At 41.8% G+C, this 18,413-nt stretch overlaps 1 protein-coding gene across 1 annotated transcript in view; it reads left to right on the top strand.

Moving 5' to 3' along the window:
* The window catches only part of FAM135B (family with sequence similarity 135 member B), a 175,758-nt gene extending 165,239 nt beyond the window's left edge, over nt 1-10,519 (top strand). Inside the window, exons 17-20 of the mRNA XM_072999371.2 lie at nt 88-239; nt 1,705-1,815; nt 4,242-4,355; nt 7,097-10,519. Of these exons, the coding sequence (XP_072855472.2) occupies nt 88-239; nt 1,705-1,815; nt 4,242-4,355; nt 7,097-7,302 (583 nt within the window). The 3' untranslated portion in view covers nt 7,303-10,519. The remainder of the gene's footprint in view (nt 1-87; nt 240-1,704; nt 1,816-4,241; nt 4,356-7,096) is intronic.
* The last annotated feature ends 7,894 nt before the right edge of the window (nt 10,520-18,413 follow it).

The following is an 18,413-nucleotide window of genomic DNA, read 5'->3' as shown; positions in this document are numbered from 1 at the left end:
GATAAGTGAATCAGCAGATACTGATCCTGTAGATAAGGGGGTCCTACTGTATTTGTAATCACTTTCCTTTTGTCCTTGTTTTTGCAGTTTTATTGGCCACTCCCTTGGAAATGTCATCATCCGATCTGTGTTGACTCGACCAAGGTTTCGCTATTACCTCAATAAGCTACACACCTTCCTGTCCCTCTCTGGACCTCACCTAGGAACTCTGTACAACAACAGTACTTTAGTTAGTACCGGTAAGAGTGCTTCGGAAGCATTTTTAAGATGCCTAGAGAAGAGCTGAGAGAAACAGGGGGCAAACGGGTATCGTGTTCCAATTCATATTGTATATAATTTGATGGGGAGTCTTATAAACAGCAACCAACGTAATTGAAGGCATAAAATGAACCAAGAATGATAGGTGTGTGTGGAGAGATCTTCAGAGACAGCCTGGATAAGAGAAGGGTATGCATTGGAAGAGAATGTAAATATATGCTCTTTTGGACATTGGGAAAGAGTACAGCTAGAACTGATTTCATTTCAGTTCTTGGCATCCACTCATCTATTCTAGAGCCATAGTGAAGGATTAGCTGTCAAGATGCAGGCTCTGGGCCCATGTACACACTGTGGAATGAATTGTAAGATTAGTCCATCTGAGTAAGGATATGTGTGCATGTCTATGTTTCCCTCTTAGACTGACAAAAGGCGACCGTCCCCTACACACCTTCTCTACAATAGTGATGCAAAAAAAATAATATAGATCTGCACTAGCACCAAAATTCAGATTAGAAATTCAGATTTTGGATTCAGAATTTCAGCCCTTCAGATTCGGAACTCAGAATTTTAAAGCTTTGGAATTTTCCCCACTTCTGCTTAATATCCATTTTATATCCTTTGCCGACTGTTAATTTTGGGATCCAAAAAGGTTGCTCCACCATCTTCCTCAAGGAAGCAAACTTGTAGGGGAGCTGGTCCTTTGGCTTGCTTTCCAAGGCCAGAAAAAAAGTCAGTCCTTCAAAAATGTGGGATATCGTGCTTCTGTATCCATGATTCAAAACACCAGGAAACAGCCTGATATCACTGGACAATATTGTATCTGCAGGAAAATGGATGCCACGCTGTACATAGCTAAAGGCAGCCTGAATGTTGACACTACCAATGGCAGCAGTCAAGATAGTCTATAGGATGCCCTCTTGTACTCACTACCATTCACTAAATAACACTAAGCAAAGGAACATCCCAGAAGCTGACTCCTTTTTTTTTCATCAGTAAGTGAACTGCTTCTCATTCAAGGTAGACAAAGCGATTGCTAGGGCTGTTTTTCAAAAGTGTGATCTGGACATAACCATTCAAGGTCTGGAGTTTTCCAAATTTATTTTGGTTCCTCTTTTGTATCTTTGCATGGCCCAGATCTGCTCAAGGACCAACAACTTCTCCTCTTAATTAATACAAGAACTGCTCTGAACAGAACTTTTGCTCTCTATTGATCACTTAAAAATCCATTTACTTCATTGATATAGCCTGCAGCCTCTCTCCACTGTGTCCTTGTATATACACATAGGTGCATGTACACATAGCTTCAAAGTATATTACCCACTAATTAAGCCATGAAGAACTTCATGTTCTGCACAAGTAGGAAGGTTTTTAGAAGCTTACACCACTTTTACTTGCTTGATCCCATATTTCCTCTTAAAAACCCAAGCAATCCCTTCGTTCTTCCAGGCTTGTGGCTCATGCAGAAGCTCAAAAAATCTGGATCACTTTTGCAACTGACCTTCAGAGACAATGCAGATCTGCGGAAGTGTTTCCTCTACCAGCTCAGCCAAAAAACAGGTGGGTAGGATTATATTCAAATCAAGATCCTTAACCGAACCAGTATTTTTAAAAACTGATAGAACTCGGGGAGGGGGGGGGGGACATTGATATTTCATGTATCATTAGTTGCCAGATGGCTTTGTTGCCTTTCCTGAAATTGTACACATAGACCAAAAGCAAAAACACAACACTGCCATTTAAAAAAAAGGTAACTCTGTCTCAAGCCTCCCTCACTGTAATATCTGCTGTAGCTTATACAGTACCTTGCCTTAATCATCATCATCATCATCATCATCATCATCATCATCATCATCATCATCATCATCATTATGATTATTATTATTAAAAAGGATAATAATAATAATAATAATAATAATAATAATAATAATAATAATAATAATAATAATAATAATAATAATAATAATAATAATAATAATAATAATAATAATAATATCACACTCTTGTTTCAAACAAAAGCCAACAGGGGAAAGAGACAGAAAGGAGAGCATGTGGTTTCATCTTAAATCCAAATATTTTTATATCCTTTTTGGACCGCAGACAAATAGCCACAATTTAGATTTCAACTTCACTTTCCCCTTCTTTGCAACACACAGAAAATACGCATCATTACTACTAAAGTATATGAAGAGAGATACGATTCTTGCAATCTCTGGTTCATGGGGAGAAACTAAGGTGGTCATAACAGTTTTTCCCCTTCCAACAAGGTTTTTCTGGGTGATTCCACCCCCCACTTGAAAAATCTCATAGCAAATCTCATGAGATATCTCTGATGTTTTCTGGTGATTTTTTTCCCTGGAAGAAATTTCAGGTTGTGAACTATTTTTACAGTTCCAGTCTAAAATAGCCTCTATGCAAACTTTTGTGGCTAAATCCCACTTCTACAAAGCATATATCAAAAGTCCAAATTTTCACTTGGATTGGATTTCACACCCCAGTTCTTCAAATGAAGGGGCACAGACCATGCGCATGCACGCACATGATTGTCACATTCTCTGCTAAGAGTAGCATCTATTCTACAGTTGTAATCAACATTAACATTTGCATTTTCAGTTGAATTTGGGGAAACCACTTGAAGCCTTTGTTGTGTTGAGCAATTTCAATTGCTCTTGTTTGATTTGTTCATTGCAAATAGCTGAAAATCTGAAAATTTTGACAATTAACCCGATTTTCAGTGGGGGGGTTGCATAATTTTGAATACAACTGTTTGTAGGATTCACCAGGAAGAGTGTTAAACTGTGCCAAAATTGGCAGTTGCCTGCACAGAACAATATGCAAACAATGGCAACACTCCCACCTAGAGATGGGCACAAAGCACATTTCAGGGCTTTGGCATGGTTCGGTGGATTGGGCCCACAGGTGTTGTGCAGGTGTCTCAGATTCCCTGCCCCACCCCCTCCTCTGAGTGGGCACCCATGGAAGAGACATGGTGGAATACATGGGGCACCCATGCAACACCCATGGGCCCAAGCTGCTGAAGTGCTGAACCGTTGTTTGTGCCCATCTCTTCTCCCACCCGGGACATGGGTTAAACCGCAGAAGCCTCTGGGCTGCAAGGTTGGAAGACCAGCCATTGTAAGATCGAATCCATGTGACGGAGGGAGCTCCCGTCGCTTGTCCCAGCTCCTGCCAACTTAGCAGTTCTAAAGCATATAAAGAAAAGTAGATAAATAGGTACCACCTCGGTGGGAAGGTAAAGGCGTTTCCATGTCTAGTCACACTGGCCACATGACCATGGAAACTGTCTATGGACAAAACGCTGGCTCTATGGCTTGGAAACGGGGATGAGCACCGCCCCCTAGAGTCGGACATAACTGGACTAAAAAATGTCAAGGGGAACCTTTGCCTTTACCTTCTCCCACCCAAAGGGCAAAAGGGAGCATGAGACAAAGGTCTTACTTGTTCAGGAAGCTAGTAAATGTTACTGATGCAGGAGAAGATTTTGACAGGGAATCACAGGATTATGAGCCTCAGAAAATTCCTGAAAATGAGAAATATTGTGAGTTACATCCCTACAATCGTTAGTTAGTTAGTTAGATAGCTCTTTCTTTCTTTCTTTCTTTCTTTCTTTCTTTCTTTCTTTCTTTCTTTCTTTCTTTCATTCATTCATTCATTCATTCATTCATTCATTCATTCTCTTGCTTGCTTGCTAAATATATAACACAATTTAAGGCATATGGACTGTATAATTATAACTCCCTAGATCCCAATCCTGGATAACCCAGGTGTTCTTGGTCTGCAATTCCAATCACCAGCTGTGCTGGCCAGGGCTTCTGGGAGTTGCAGTTTAAGAATACCTGGGATATAACCAAGATTGGGAACCTTTGCCCTAGAAGCCAGATTTCTCCCCTGCCCTCCTCTTTAAAGAAGCTAGGGGGCTTCAAGTAACATCCCAAATTTACTTCCCTTTCCCTCCCCCCCACCAGGTCTTCAGTATTTCAAAAACGTCGTTCTGGTAGCCTCTCCCCAAGATCGCTATGTACCGTTTCATTCCGCGAGAATAGAAATGTGCAAATCTGCTCTGAAAGACAGACATACAGGTAAGTGTGTTTCTGAAGTTACACAGTCTTGTTTGTTAGTTAGTTCATTCATTCGTTTGTGTAAAATGAATTCATCTATTTAGTGATTTTTTTCCGGGCTGTTTACTAACATGGAAGTTAGAGATTTATTTAAGGAGAAATGACTGAATTCCCTTTCTCCGAGGCCCAGGATCAACGTGGATCAAAGGTGGAATCAGGACAGCATTTCTCACTTTCTGAGACAGGATGGCATATGCTGATGCCCCCTTTTTCCCGTCTCACTCCTGCCGCCCTATGACCCTCAATGCCATTCTCCGAAAGGTCCTTCTTCAAAGCAAGGCATTGTAGGCTAATGATGCAAATCTTGCCACCTCTCACCCTCAGAGAGAAACCAAGGGGGTACAGAATCACCTTTTCCCCCTCACGGTCAGAGTTCTGTTTGTGAGGTTTGCTTCCAGTGAGAAATCTTTTGGTGATGTTCACAGGGTTTGTTGAATGCTTCATGGCCATTTTTAAAGAAAAAATGTCAGATTTTTCAGTTAATTACAATTGTGCATAGAATGGCACCTTTCCTGCATAAGATTCACTGGAAAAGATGTCAAGCGGTGCAGAATTTGGCAGAATAGATAGACAGAAGAGATAGACAAATAGACAGACAGATGGATGAAAAAAGTCCAGGATCTTGGTTTTCTAGGAAGCTGGGAAATCTCAGTGATGCCCGAGGAGGTCTTAATAGGAAGATCTGGCATGGTGAGACTCAGGAAATCATCCAGGATAAGAAATGTTATGAGCACTTGTTATATCCCTAACTGTGGGTCTTGGTAGCATATGGGGTTTCTAGGACCATTTCATAGAATCACAGAATAATGAAGCTGGAAAGGGCCTATAAGGCCATTGAGTCCAATCCCCCTGCTCAAAGCAGGAATCCAAATCAAAGCAGATCTGAGGTATGGTTGATGGTTGACCAATCTTTTCTGGAATGCCTCCAGCATTGGAGTGCTCACCAAATCCAGAGGTCATTGATTCCATTGTCGTACTGCTCTAACAGTTAAGACAGTTTTCCTGATATTCAGTTGAAATCTGGCTTCCTGTGAGCCCATTATTGCATGTCTTGAACTCTGAGATGATTGAGAACAGATCCTGCCCCTCCTCTGTATGACAGCCTTTCAAGTATTTGAAAAATGCTAACCTGTGTACCCTCAGACCTCTTTTTTCAAAGCTAAACATGCCCAGTTCTTCCAGTCTTTCCTCCTAGGCTGTGGTTTCCTTCTTGCCCTCCTCTGAACTTGCTCCGACAATATCTTACTTTGTGAAAGCGTTTTCATATAACAAAGCATTTGGAGCTTTCAGGCTCTCTGGCATTTCCTGCATTTGCTGCAGCAGGAAATTGTCCAGCAATTTTCTTCAGAGAGCCCGCTCACTTGACTTGAGGGTCTTGAGAGGGAGGCTGGTGGGGATTCAGTGCCACTGAATGGTGAAATGACCTTTCCTTCACTACAAAAAAGATTTCAGATGCACAAGTAGGGAGAGCAAGACTGAGAAAGACCGGTCATTTGACAAGCTGGAGGGAGGCCAGTCTTCCTAGAGGAGAGAAAGGGATGCTGAGCAATTTGTGGAATCATGAGCAGCTGTACCTGCAGGAAGCTTCCACATTCCCAATAGCTGAGCTATGTTTCTGGACATGTCAAAGAAAATTCGGAAGTTCTCTCTTTCTCAACCTCTTTAGCCAGGATCCTTTGGACCTGTGCTGCAATGTGTTTCACTGAATGAATGAATGAATGAATGAATGAATGAATGAATAAATAAATAAATAAATAAATAAATAAATAAATAAATAAATAAATAAATAGAATTTAAAGAACAAACAACTTCATCTCCCCCTCTTTCTCTATGGGTGGTACAGGATATAGAGTTGATTGTGAAATAACATGTACCTCATCCTCTTATTTGGTCATCCCCTTCTGGAAAGCACTGTAGTAGGGAAGGTAGTAGATTAGGCCTGATGAATAGAGATAGACATGTGCCACAGTTTGGTGGTTTGGCTCAGTTTGGTGCAGCACTCATACAGGTATTTTATGGGTGCTGCCCTCTCCCTTCTCCTGCCTTCTCAGCATGCTCACCTATCTCTGAGCTGAAGTGCATTTCCTTCTCCATGAGATTGCCTGCTCACTGATTGCCATGTGCACTTCCCTCCTCCACCTCCTCTGGCAGCCGCCCACTCAGATGAGGAGTCGGGGCAGGGGAGCCTGCAGCACTATCTTTGAGTGGGCAAATGCCAGAAGAGGTGGGGGAGGGAAGTGCACTCTGTGACTGGTGAATGGGCAGCCACACTGAGGAGGCAGGGGAGGAAACTGCACTTCTTCCGGGGACTGGGTGAGCATGCTGAGGAGGCAGGTAGAGTGCATAGCATCCTGTGTGAGCACCACAATGAACTGGGCTGAACCACTGAACTGTGTTTTTTCCCATCTCTACTGAAGAACCAAATAATCTATATTGTGCCAACCAGAAAGAGATTGATGATGAGGTGAGGAAAAGTGATGATGTCGGAGTTGTTTCTGTGAGTAGGTGGGGGGGAATTTGTGTTGATGTGTATAACTGGCTTTGAACCTTACATCACAAATGTATATTGTTGTTGACATTGACTTCATTACTGTTGATCCCATCATCTCCATTATCTTCACGAGCTTTGTGTCACATTGCGATACATCATGCGTAACGAAGATGTTGGATAATAACATATACTCTTCCTTCAACCTTCCAAGGTCCAGTGTATGCTGAGATGATCAACAATCTTCTCCAGCCAGTAGTTGGGGCCAAAGATTGCACTTTGATCCGCCACGATGTGTTCCATGCTTTACCAAACACGGCCAACACACTGATCGGGCGGGCAGCGCACATAGCCGTATTGGATTCTGAACTGTTCCTGGAGAAATTTTTCCTTGTGGCTGGACTCAACTATTTCAAATAGGACCATAGGCCTTATGGTAACAAAGAACACCCTCCATACAATGGGCGTAGGGTTTCAGGGCCAAGAGTGTGCAATTTTGGGGGAATAAATGGAGAATGCCAATGGCAAGGCGGAACCCACATGCCCGAGGGAAGTATCAAGTGCTTTGTTTATAAGGCATCTAAAGGGCCAAATATTGGTGCTTCTGGAAAGATGGAAACATCTACATGTTAAGTTCCTTTGTCTATGTCTGTCTGTTCAACTGTCTTTTAAAATAGGTCTAGAAATACAGTGGGTGAGATTATGGGTCTGTCTCTGTCTATCTACGTAGCCAGAGTAGCACTGCTTTCTTCCCTCTGTCACTGTCACTAGGTATAAGTTGCCTTAGTTGATTTACGGATTTATGTAACAAGCATTTCATTCTGTTCTATAGATGAGTTGTCGTTGTGGTTCACCTAAGCAGAAAGAAGCAAATATGAAACTCAGGTTAATTCTCTTTGCATGTGAATCAAAAAATAGGGGCAAGACAGGAGATGTATTCAGAATTTGTGGAGGGGAAGGGTTGCATTTGTGATGGGTGATATAAGCAAAGATGGTTTTGAGAGCATGAAGGTCCACAATGGCAGTGGTGGACATGTGGTCAGGCTTGGAATTGAAAAAGGACTAGAAGGCTTTGGCCAACAATGATTCCACCCACTGGCTCCCTCTGGACCGATCAAGAGGGAGGCAATGGCCCTCTTCAATAGCCTCTTCTTAATATCAACAGCAGGAGAGATTACAATTCAGACACTCAAAAGGCAACAAATAGGCTCTCAGTCCTCCCTTCAATGTGAAGAAGAGCATCAGTGTTCTTCTTGGATGAACTTCATGTGTTGACCTGATGCGCTGAAGGGTGAACAGTGCCGTTGTCCCTGTTCATGCGGGAAAACCTGCCAATGAAAAAAAACCTTCTACCGCCAACCTGGTGACATGATGGGAGGCTCACCAAAAGAGCCGTCCCTCTTGCTTGGAGAAAAGACTAAAATTCCCAAGAGCCAGCGTTTGCTGCTGTGCCTGCATTTACCTGTGGATACAGGAGGAGGGTTGCCGGGAAGAAAGTGCTTGGGATTGGGGCAGAAGGCACTGCATGTTGGATGAGAGCAGAAGAGTATTTTTCCTGGGCTCATGGATTTGATCTGAAAGCAGCCACTCTCAGAAAGGCATAATAGATGCATTTCCTATAAGACCCTACAACATGGTGGCAGAATCAAACCCCATGTTGTTCTATCCATACTTGGACAGCTACAGCGCATGCTTTCAGGCTGCTCCCTTCTCCTAATTCACATGAGTCAAAATTTCAAGGTGGCCCTCCCAGGCTTGTAAACTCAGAGCACAGATGACCATTGCTTTCATTTTCAGAAAGCAGGGGCTTTCGTTTCCTATCTAACATCATCAGCAGGAGAACCGGCAGAGAATATGCTTTGCATGTAGATGTTCCCACAATCAGCTCGTTATACCTTCAATTCAATGAATAATCTAACAAGGGGGCATATCCCTGGGGACTGCATGCAGGGCCTCCGAGACTGAAGAAGTACACCCCTTACAGTTACCTTGGCCTTTCCCCACAATGCCCAGGTGCCATCTCTGCTGACTTCCCATTCATGTCATGGCTCTTTTCCCACCCCGGTTAAAAATGAAAGGAAAACAATTGGTTACACTAAGCAGAGGCTCTCTGCTTCCATCTAGGGAAGGAAGCGGGTCACTAGGATATCTGGGTGCATCTGCTTATGTTCCTTTACCGCTATCACCTGTGACCAAGCGGGCATGGGGAGATCATGCATGTAACAGGGGATGGGAGACATCTGTGCCTGAGATCCTACAGCGTTGCTGCTAGTAGGGCTGACACGGAGATAAATCATGACCTAGGAAAGAAAAGCCTTGGATGCCCTCATGATCAAATGCTGCAGATCCACCCAACAGGTTTGTGGCACCTGGGGCAGGTATGATGCCAGGATGCCACGTTGCTTACTCGTGCATGGATGTACAAAGCTGGAGGGCACAGGTGAGCATTAAAGCATGCACAGGCTTCCTCTTCTCAGTCACTCCTACTTGAGGCTCAACATCACCAAGTCCCAACTTTAGACATGGCAATTCTAGACAATGATGTTGGCCTGTCTCTTGATTAACCATTCTCGCTTTTTTATTTTTTGCCACGGCCATAAATATAATATGAAAGTACATCCCAATTCAGGATTGTATACATTGCATAACGAACCTTATATGGTGGGGTGTGAAGAATTGTTACCAGACTGTGGCCACCTCAAATATGCCAGGTCCCCCCACTGAGAATGACTCCTCTAGATTCGCCTCCAGGTTTTCTCACCCAAAAAGTGTTTCTCCTTCTTCTGCTTCTTGTCCCATTTATTTTGCCTTGAAAGAGCCTATGTAGGAATCTATATTTTTCATTATTTCTTGCGGGATTCGCCTAGCTTTCTGCCTCTTATGGCCAGTGTCCTGTTCAATAGCTAGGTGCATGGAACTCCCACTGTGGACATTGCTGAGTGATCTGAGGAGATCATGTGCGTGTCATGCACTTCACCAGATCCCATGACAGAGGATGCAGCTGGAGCTCCATGTGAGCTGGGTTTGCCTGGTCTGTGTTTACCTATTCATTGGTCTCTGTAGTCATTTGCTTTAATTCTTCGGCATCAGTCACCATCTTAATTCAAGAAATGGTTTCCCTGCTTCAGGAAATATATGTTCTAAATGCCTGTAATTTTGTCATATTAGCCCAGATGAAAAGACCATGATTACATGCCAAACAGCAGAACTGAGAATAACTGCATTTTTGGGGGTGCTGCCTCTTTGAACTTGGTTCTCCCAACTTTAATTTCTAGACTGTGTTCATTAATTAATTCATCAATGATATTAAGCAATAGTTGCGGATCACTTGAATTGCCAAGTAATTGTACTCTACCTGCTGCCTTTCATTACCTCTTCATTGATGGCCGTCATTTTAACCAGGACTTCTTTGAAAGAGAATTTCAGAGAACCAGTTGAACAGCTGTGGCAGGAATGTACATCCTTGTCGTACATTCCTCCCTTCAGGCATGGGTTTACACCACTCATGACTTTCCCTTGGTTAACAATCTCTCTCTCTCTCTCTCTCTCTCTCTCTCTCTCTCTCTCTCTCTCACACACACACACACACACACTCTCTCTCTCTCTCTCTCTCTCTCTCTCTCTCTCTCTCTCTCTAGTATCCTGGATGGTATTTGCTCCATCACTCACCAATTGACCTCTTTCTCCAGCATATCTGGAATTCTTTGAGAAGAACTTTGCCGTCGGATTTGTCCTTCAACCCTTCCCTGTTCTTGTTACAAACCCTGTAACAGAGGCAACTTCCTCTTAGCCAAATCTGTTTGATTAGTGTCATCTCTGTTGTTGTCCAGACCTAGAGACACATTTTTTTTCCTGAGTTAAATGGGCTTAGAATTCCTTACAGTTGGGCTAGAAGGCTTTCCCTCATTTCCTCTCTCCCAAAGATGCGTCTTATAGCCACCTTAAAGTTGACCAAAGGAGTAAAAATAATTTATTAAACCACCTCTCTTTCTCTCTCTCTGGGCTTATTTGGATTTCTGTCGTACCTAAAGCAGAGGCAGAATGTAGATGCAACAGAGCAACGTTTTTGCAGCTTCAACAGTTGGTGAAATGGCACCCAACAATGCACACTCGTAGACCTTTCTTGAAGGAAATGAACTCTCCCAAGTTTCATAGGTCTATTGGGCTGCCCCAGGTTTTTAGATTACACCCACTCTTTGTTAGTTTTGTTTACCAGGCCATGCTTCTCATATCAATGCATAATACAGGTTAGCAAGTGTGTATACTATACCTGAATGTCACATTTAGTACAGTGGGGTCTCTACTTAAGAACTTAATCCGTATTGGAAGATGGTTCTCAAGTCGAAAAGTTCTTATGTTGAATCTGCATTTCCCATAGGAATGCATTGAAAACCATTTAATCCGTATCTGCTCTTTTCCGTCCATAGAAACTACAGTGGAACCTCTACTTAAGAACTTAATCCGTTTTGGAATGGTGTTCTTAAGTTGAAACGTTCTTAAGTTGAAGCAAATTTTCCCATAGGAATGGACTGAAAACCAATTAATCCGTTCTGGCTGTTTTTTTTGTTATGTAGAGGTGCGTTTGTACATTGAAGCATTAGTTCCCATAGGAACTAATGCAAAGCTGGCTAATACGTACTCTACCACTAGGGGGAGAATTTTTTTTAACCAAAGATGACCTAAGATTAAAAAAAGAGCAGGAAAGGGTTTTTTCCTGTTCTTATCTTGGATTTTTGTTCTCAAATAGAAGCAAAATTTAGCAAATGGAGCTGTTCTTAAGTTGGATTATTCTTAAGTAGGGACGTTCTTAAGTAGAGACCCCACTGTAACATGGTTTGAAATGCATGAATTCTTAGGGGGTTTTGGTGGTCAGTTTGACTTTGGATTAACTCCTCAGAGCCTCATCAAATTCTCATTACTGGTATTAGAGACTGCTTGTTTTTACACTGAATTTGCAATGTGTTTTCACTAAAAATTTCAGCCACTATTTTAACACAACTTGCTCAGTATTCTTTGGTCCTTGTTTGAAGCACATAATGCCATGGGCCACCGAATGATCTGAGATGCTTGTGTAGTCTTTGTGAAAGGTTCCTGCTGAGGAAATACAGAAGTCCCTTTTCACCAACAGGAAAATTCAATGATTGTAGAAACCTGTCTGAAATTTGGGTGTAGTAGTGCCATCAAGCAAATCCAGAACTTGTGAAAAAAAATCTGTAAAACCAGTTGTAGAAGTCTCATTCTTTTATAAAACATGTTGTAGAGTCTGTCTTCATCAATGCTGCCAAAATGGTGTCAAAATTATGGGCAATAATCTGGTTTGCTGAAGATATGAAGCTATCAGATCTCTCTCTATCCTCCTCCCCCTTCAATCCGGATGTCTTATAAAGACACTGAGTATTGTATAATCCTGTGTTACATAAAAATTATAGATAATGTTTATGCTACTATACTTGTACAGAAACCTTAGAATATATAATTGTGTTGTACAGAACAACGTCTCCAGTGTTCGAACATCACAAAGATATGATACAATTTGGCCTCCTTTGAAAAGGCTTTTAAGATGTATGTTTCTATAGGAATATATAAATATAAATACAGTTATATATAATATATTGAAAAGATCTTGTTAATGGCTGTTCAATTCCAATGCAAAACAAAACAAACAAACAAACAAAAATACCCCTATATCTGTATAGCTGGATGTCTAAAATCTTTGTCAAAGTCTCTTTATTCCCCCACACACACCTGTTTTCTTTCATTTTGTTAACAAGCTGTCCCTATGAATCACTTTTCATAACATCCTGAATGGATATTGCCTCTTACTGTTTTAAGCTTTCAGCCCAGCCTGATTACCTGCGATGTATGGGAAGCTGTAGATATATTACTTTGAGAACAGGCAGACCATAAAACCTTCCTTTTACAGGTTCCAGTCAAGGTGTAATGTTGCTGCCCATGAGCCGGCACATCTATGCTTGAAAGAATTACAGTTAGGACAGGCTTTGTATGGATGCATTGTCCGATGTCCATGTACAAGGTGCAATCCAGAAGATGCCAACCACATCAAGACTAGAAATATGGGTGACATCTACCCAACACAATGGTCTGTTTTTCCCCCCTTGCAAATGAGACCGTGTACCGTCATCCTCCTGTTGTAAAAATGTTCAGGTCTGAGCCTTGGAACAGTCAATGTGGCTATGACCCACCTGCAGTTTTTCATGCAACATCTCACTGCCTTCCACTATCTCTGGATTGCAAAGTGCCCAACCACACATGGCATCTTTTGTGCCATTTCTGCCTGTGGCTCAGTGAGAGGTAGCACTTGGTGCCTCCAAGGGTCAGCCCATTGCTTAAGAGAAGAGTGACATCTGTCTCCCTTATTTTCATTAAGTCCAATTTCATACTCAATCCATTGTGTTGTGTTTAACAAATGGCCTTCCGATCCAGTTCAGACTTCTTTATGGGGTTGGGTTGAGGCAACACATAGTGGGATAATTGTGGTAGGCTTCAAAAAAAAGGGCTTTGATTTTTTTTTAAAAAAAATATTAATTTTGGAATTTCAATCACGTCTAGAAAGATGGAAGAAACTGGTCCCTCATTTAACAGAGACTGTGAATGTAAAGCTTAGAATGCCAGAGGTTAGCACTTATTTATTACTGTGCTGATGGTGATGATGGTGATGATGACAAACTTTAAATGATGGATGACTGGATGATGATAATGATGAAGATACTAATAATTTTAATGTTACTAATGACCAGTCATCAGTGCCAATATAACTCTACTATTTTTCTACATATGCTTTATGGTGACAGTTCATGTGGCTTGTGTATGGTGTAAAAGAAATGTCAATAAAGCCGTTTGCTTCCTTTAGTCCGGCTTTTCTTGCTTTAACAAAGTAATTCAGAAACCACAAAACTTATTATTATGCAATTTCTTTACAAAATTCGGTAAAGAAAGAGTACAAAACCACTCCTTTGCCCAGGTAATACATTTGTCCATTTGTGTGTGGTTTTTTTTTTAAAGCTCTGGTTTGTGTTGGTGAGATATTTTGCTTCTAAACCAATGACTGCTATGCAATATCATGCCTGTGTTGCCAGCAGGAAAAAGGATGTCAAGCTCTACATAGAATCATGAAGTTAGAAGGGGCCTATAAGGCCATCAAATTCAACTCCATGCTCAAGGCAGGAATGCAAATCAAAGCTGATCAGCCAGGTGGTTGTCTAAGTTTCTCCTGGATGCCTCCAGTTTTGAAGCACTCACCACCTCTCAAGGACATTGATTCCATTGTCGTATTGCCCTAGCAGTTAGGATGTTTTTCCAGATATTCAACCAAAATCTGGCTTCTCGTACCTGTGTTTTTGGTTTCTTCTAGGTTCAGTACTCTGCATGTACCTGATGAATTTCATTCTGTTGTTTTCAGCCCACTGCTCAAGCCTATCTAAATCATTTTGCATTTTATTTCTGTCTTCCAGGGTATTTGGCTATCCCACCCAATTCTGTGTCATCTGCAAATTTGATTAGCATTCCCTGAACTCCTTGATAATAATAGCAAAGGCCAGCCTGAATGTTGACAACACCAACATCAGCAATGAAGATGGTCTACGGAATCCCCTCTTGTGCTCACTACCATTCACTAAATGACACCAAGCAAGGGAAAAATCCCAGAACCTGACTCCTTCTTTCATCAATTAATCACTTCTTATCCAAAAGAAAACTAGTTTTTGTTTGTACTGCCCCCTTCTTCAGAATTACCCGGTAAAACATTGTTTCTCTCAGCTGCACAAAAATCATGTCTAGACTCCTAAAGCTTAAGCTAAGGATGCAATGAGTGTTCAACAACATTTTTCAATCCTAGCTATTTTTGACATCCCACCCTAGTGTGGAATCTCTCTGGGACTGCCATAAAACAAGGTAGGTTTCCAGAACAGACACAGGGGAGGAAATGCTGCAGATTCCACCCCCCTCATCTCACCAATTTCCTAGGCAAGATTAAATTTAAGAGTCCTATGCTGCTTGCACCTATCTCCTTGTTCTTTTTGTCAATTTCACTGTTAGGCATGGAAGTGTAAATTGCCATTTGAAACTGACTGCAGTAAGAGCCTGAAATTGACAAGGATAAAGATCAAGCAATGCTGTGAAGGATATTACTTCAGGTGCAAGCAGGGTGAGTCTGTCAAATGCAATCTTGCTAGGAAGAAGTAGGTAAGATTTATTGAGGCAGTGATGAGAAATCCTATGGAGGATGGCATCAATTCCTGTGTCCATGTCTCAGAGATCATTCCAGTGTAAAAAAAAAAAGACATTCGTTTATTCATGATTTTTTGCAGACACCACAAGGATGAGAGGTCAAAAGTTAAAGGATTTTTTAGAATCCATCCTGCAAGCCAGGAGACTTCACTCCATCTCAAGCATCTGCCTCCCAAAACAAATGTTAGTCAAACATGTTAATTAAGGTGAGGAAAGGAGTGGTGTTATTGGGTCCAGGAAGAAAAGACCCTGTTAATGGGTTGGTTACATCCCTCCCATAGCCCCAATGTTTGAATGAGTGTTGCATGCAAGGTTGCTTAAATTTCCCAACATCTAATTCAGATAGCTACTGGTTTAGGTATGTGTCTATGGAGCCAGAGGCCAGGAGTTCAATCCCCCTATATGTTTCCTTGGCAGGGGCTGGGCTTGATGCTCCATAGGGACTCTTCCAGCTGTGCAATTCTAAGATGATGACACCGACGATGATGATGATGATAAATGCTGCGCCACAGTTTTTTTAAAGTACAGTGGTGCCTCGCTTAACGAGCACACCATTTAATGATGAATCCGCAGAGCGACGTGTTTTTTGTGATCGCTAATGCGATCGCATTGCAATGTTTTAGATAGGGAAAACATCGCTTTGCAGTGATCAGTAAGCGTTTCGCTTACCGATCTTCACATTGCGATGTTTTACAAACAGCTGACCAGTGGTTCCAAAATGGCTGCCGGGTCAACAAAATGGCCACCTGCAGCGTTTTCGCGCCCTGCCCTCGCTTACCGGGCGGCGAAAATGGTGGCCGGATAGAGGATTCCCCGCATAGCAGTGAGTTTTTCCCCAATAGGAACACATTAAACAGAATTTAATGTGTTCCTGTGGGCTTCCCCTCCCCGCATAGCAACGAATCCGGATAGCGAGATTAATCCTCGAACAGATTAACGTCGCTATGCGGGGCACCACTGTGCCAATGTGAGGTTTGTGTTTTTTGATTACAACCTTGCAGTTCTAATGCAATTAAAGAGATCATCATATTGAAATCAACTCTCTTTTTAAAACATTTTAAAGCATTTCTCTTTTTTTTTTTAAAAAAAAGGGCATTACAAGGCCTTTCTTTAGCTTCCGATAAACTGGGGGGAAAAAAACACTTGAGAAGAAAGATCTTTGCAGGCTCACGGCTTGATCAGAGATGCAGCCTGAAAGCACAGAAATGGAAACGGACTGAAATCTGTCCATGTGGACCTAAGCAGGTAACCAATACTTTTCCATTTTTCTTTCTTCTCAATCAACCCATCAAGGTGCCCTTTCAAAAGGAGAAAACACTATTCCAAGAAAATTTCAATAAAGGTTCTTAGAAAAAGGGAAGGGAAGTGGAGGAAACTTTTGGGTTTTTTTTAAGTTACTTGCAAGAATTAACTCAGCCCAGATATAAACCCTTTTCATAATTTTGCAAAACAAATATGAATGTGTAATTAATTATCTGCCATCAAGTCCATTTTGACTTATGGTGACCCCTTTTTAGAGTTTTTCTAGGTAGAGAAGTGGTTGACTGTTCCCTGTTTCTGGGGGGGGGGCGCCCTGGGATTGTGCAGCTTGCCCAAAGCTACACAGGCTGGCTCTTCTCCCTCGAGGCACAGTGGAAAATCGAACCCCCAACCCTTGCCTCTACAACCAGGTATGGCGACCCAGCTCGCAACTAAATACTGCACTCTTTGAGAATGCACACAAAAACTGATAGCTGAGGAAAGCAAAATATATATCAATATATTTTTATGTTTTCATCTATCTATCTATCTATCTATCTATCTATCTATCTATCTATCTATCTATCTATCTATCTATCTATCTATCTATCTATCTATCTATCTATCTATCTATCTATCTATCTATCTATCTATCTATCTATCTATCTATCTATCTATCTATCTATCATGTGTTATATATGTATGTATGTGTATAGCAAATAAAAGAATCTCTTTCTCACTCTTGCACACAACTGCCACAAGATGCCACTGTTTCCCCAGCTACAGTTCTGCTAACACAAAGCAAAACCTGCACCGAAAATGTTACCCCTCAAAAAAAGAAGTTGCAGAAGTATGTTTTTTAAAAAGCTGTTGCTGTAGCATCTTGCTTCACGCACATTTCCACTGAGTGGCTCAGACGATGGCCAAGATTCTGAAAAATTGGTTCCACTCAAAAGTAGTCAGCACACAACCAGATGGACAAACAAGCCTATCTTGCTATGTTCCCTACAGTCCTCTCCACAGAAAGTATAAATGTGTTATTTATTGACCTTTTACAAATTCCTGTTCTGTCTTCCTCCTGCTACAGGAAGCTAAGGCAACTCACAAGTTGTTGTTGTTTAGTCATTAAGTTGTGTCTGAATCTTTGTGACCCCATGGGCCAGAGCACGCCAGGGCCTCCTGTCTTCCGCTGCCTCCTGGAATTGGGTCAAATTCATGTTGCTCGCTTTGATGACACTGTCCATCCATCTCACAAGTATCTATCTATCTATCTATCTATCTATCTATCTATCTATCTATCTATCTATCTATCTATCTATCTATCTATCTATCTATCTATCTATCTATCTATCTATCTATCCATCCATCCATCCATCCATCCATCCATCCATCCATCCATCCATCCATCCATCCATCCATCCATCCATCCATCCATCGACCGACCGACCGACCGACCGACCGACCGACCGACCGACCGACCGACCTACCTACCTACCTACCTACCTACCTACCTACCTACCTACCTACCTACCTACCTACCTAAAATATTTCTATGCCACCTTCCTCCCAAAAGGACAAAACCAGTTGAAAACTAGTACCATTCAATAGTTAAGTTGTCAAAGAGAATTGCAGCTGGTCAACAATAAGCTGCAGCACACCTTGGTGTCTCACACTTGTTCATACATCTCATGGCGCAGCCAAGGTGCTCCCTATGAACTCATCCATTGTCCACAACAACTTAAACGAACCTTAGGTAGTATAATAAGAAAACTGTAAAAATACTCACATGAGGGGAATCAGTCAAGAAGCCAAACAAAAGGTGCAGAGCCTCCTCCAATAAAATTCAGTTGCATTCAGTTGTTGTTATACATGTGCCTAAAACGGGAGGTCCTTGCTAGCCACTTGATGAATAAGAGCTGCCTCAAAAGATCTTAAGACCTAGGCAGGATGATACTCCAAGAAGAAATACCAACAAAGCTCTCCTGGGGGAAGCTAGAAGCCACGGGATAAAGGGAGAAATCACACTGTTTGTGGCTGTTTGGAAG

Source organism: Pogona vitticeps, chromosome 4, assembly GCF_051106095.1.
Source record: "Pogona vitticeps strain Pit_001003342236 chromosome 4, PviZW2.1, whole genome shotgun sequence".
Classification (NCBI taxonomy): Eukaryota; Metazoa; Chordata; class Lepidosauria; order Squamata; family Agamidae; genus Pogona; species Pogona vitticeps.
Note: the sequence above shows the minus strand (reverse complement) of the source record. Positions and strands in the feature narration are given on the sequence as shown.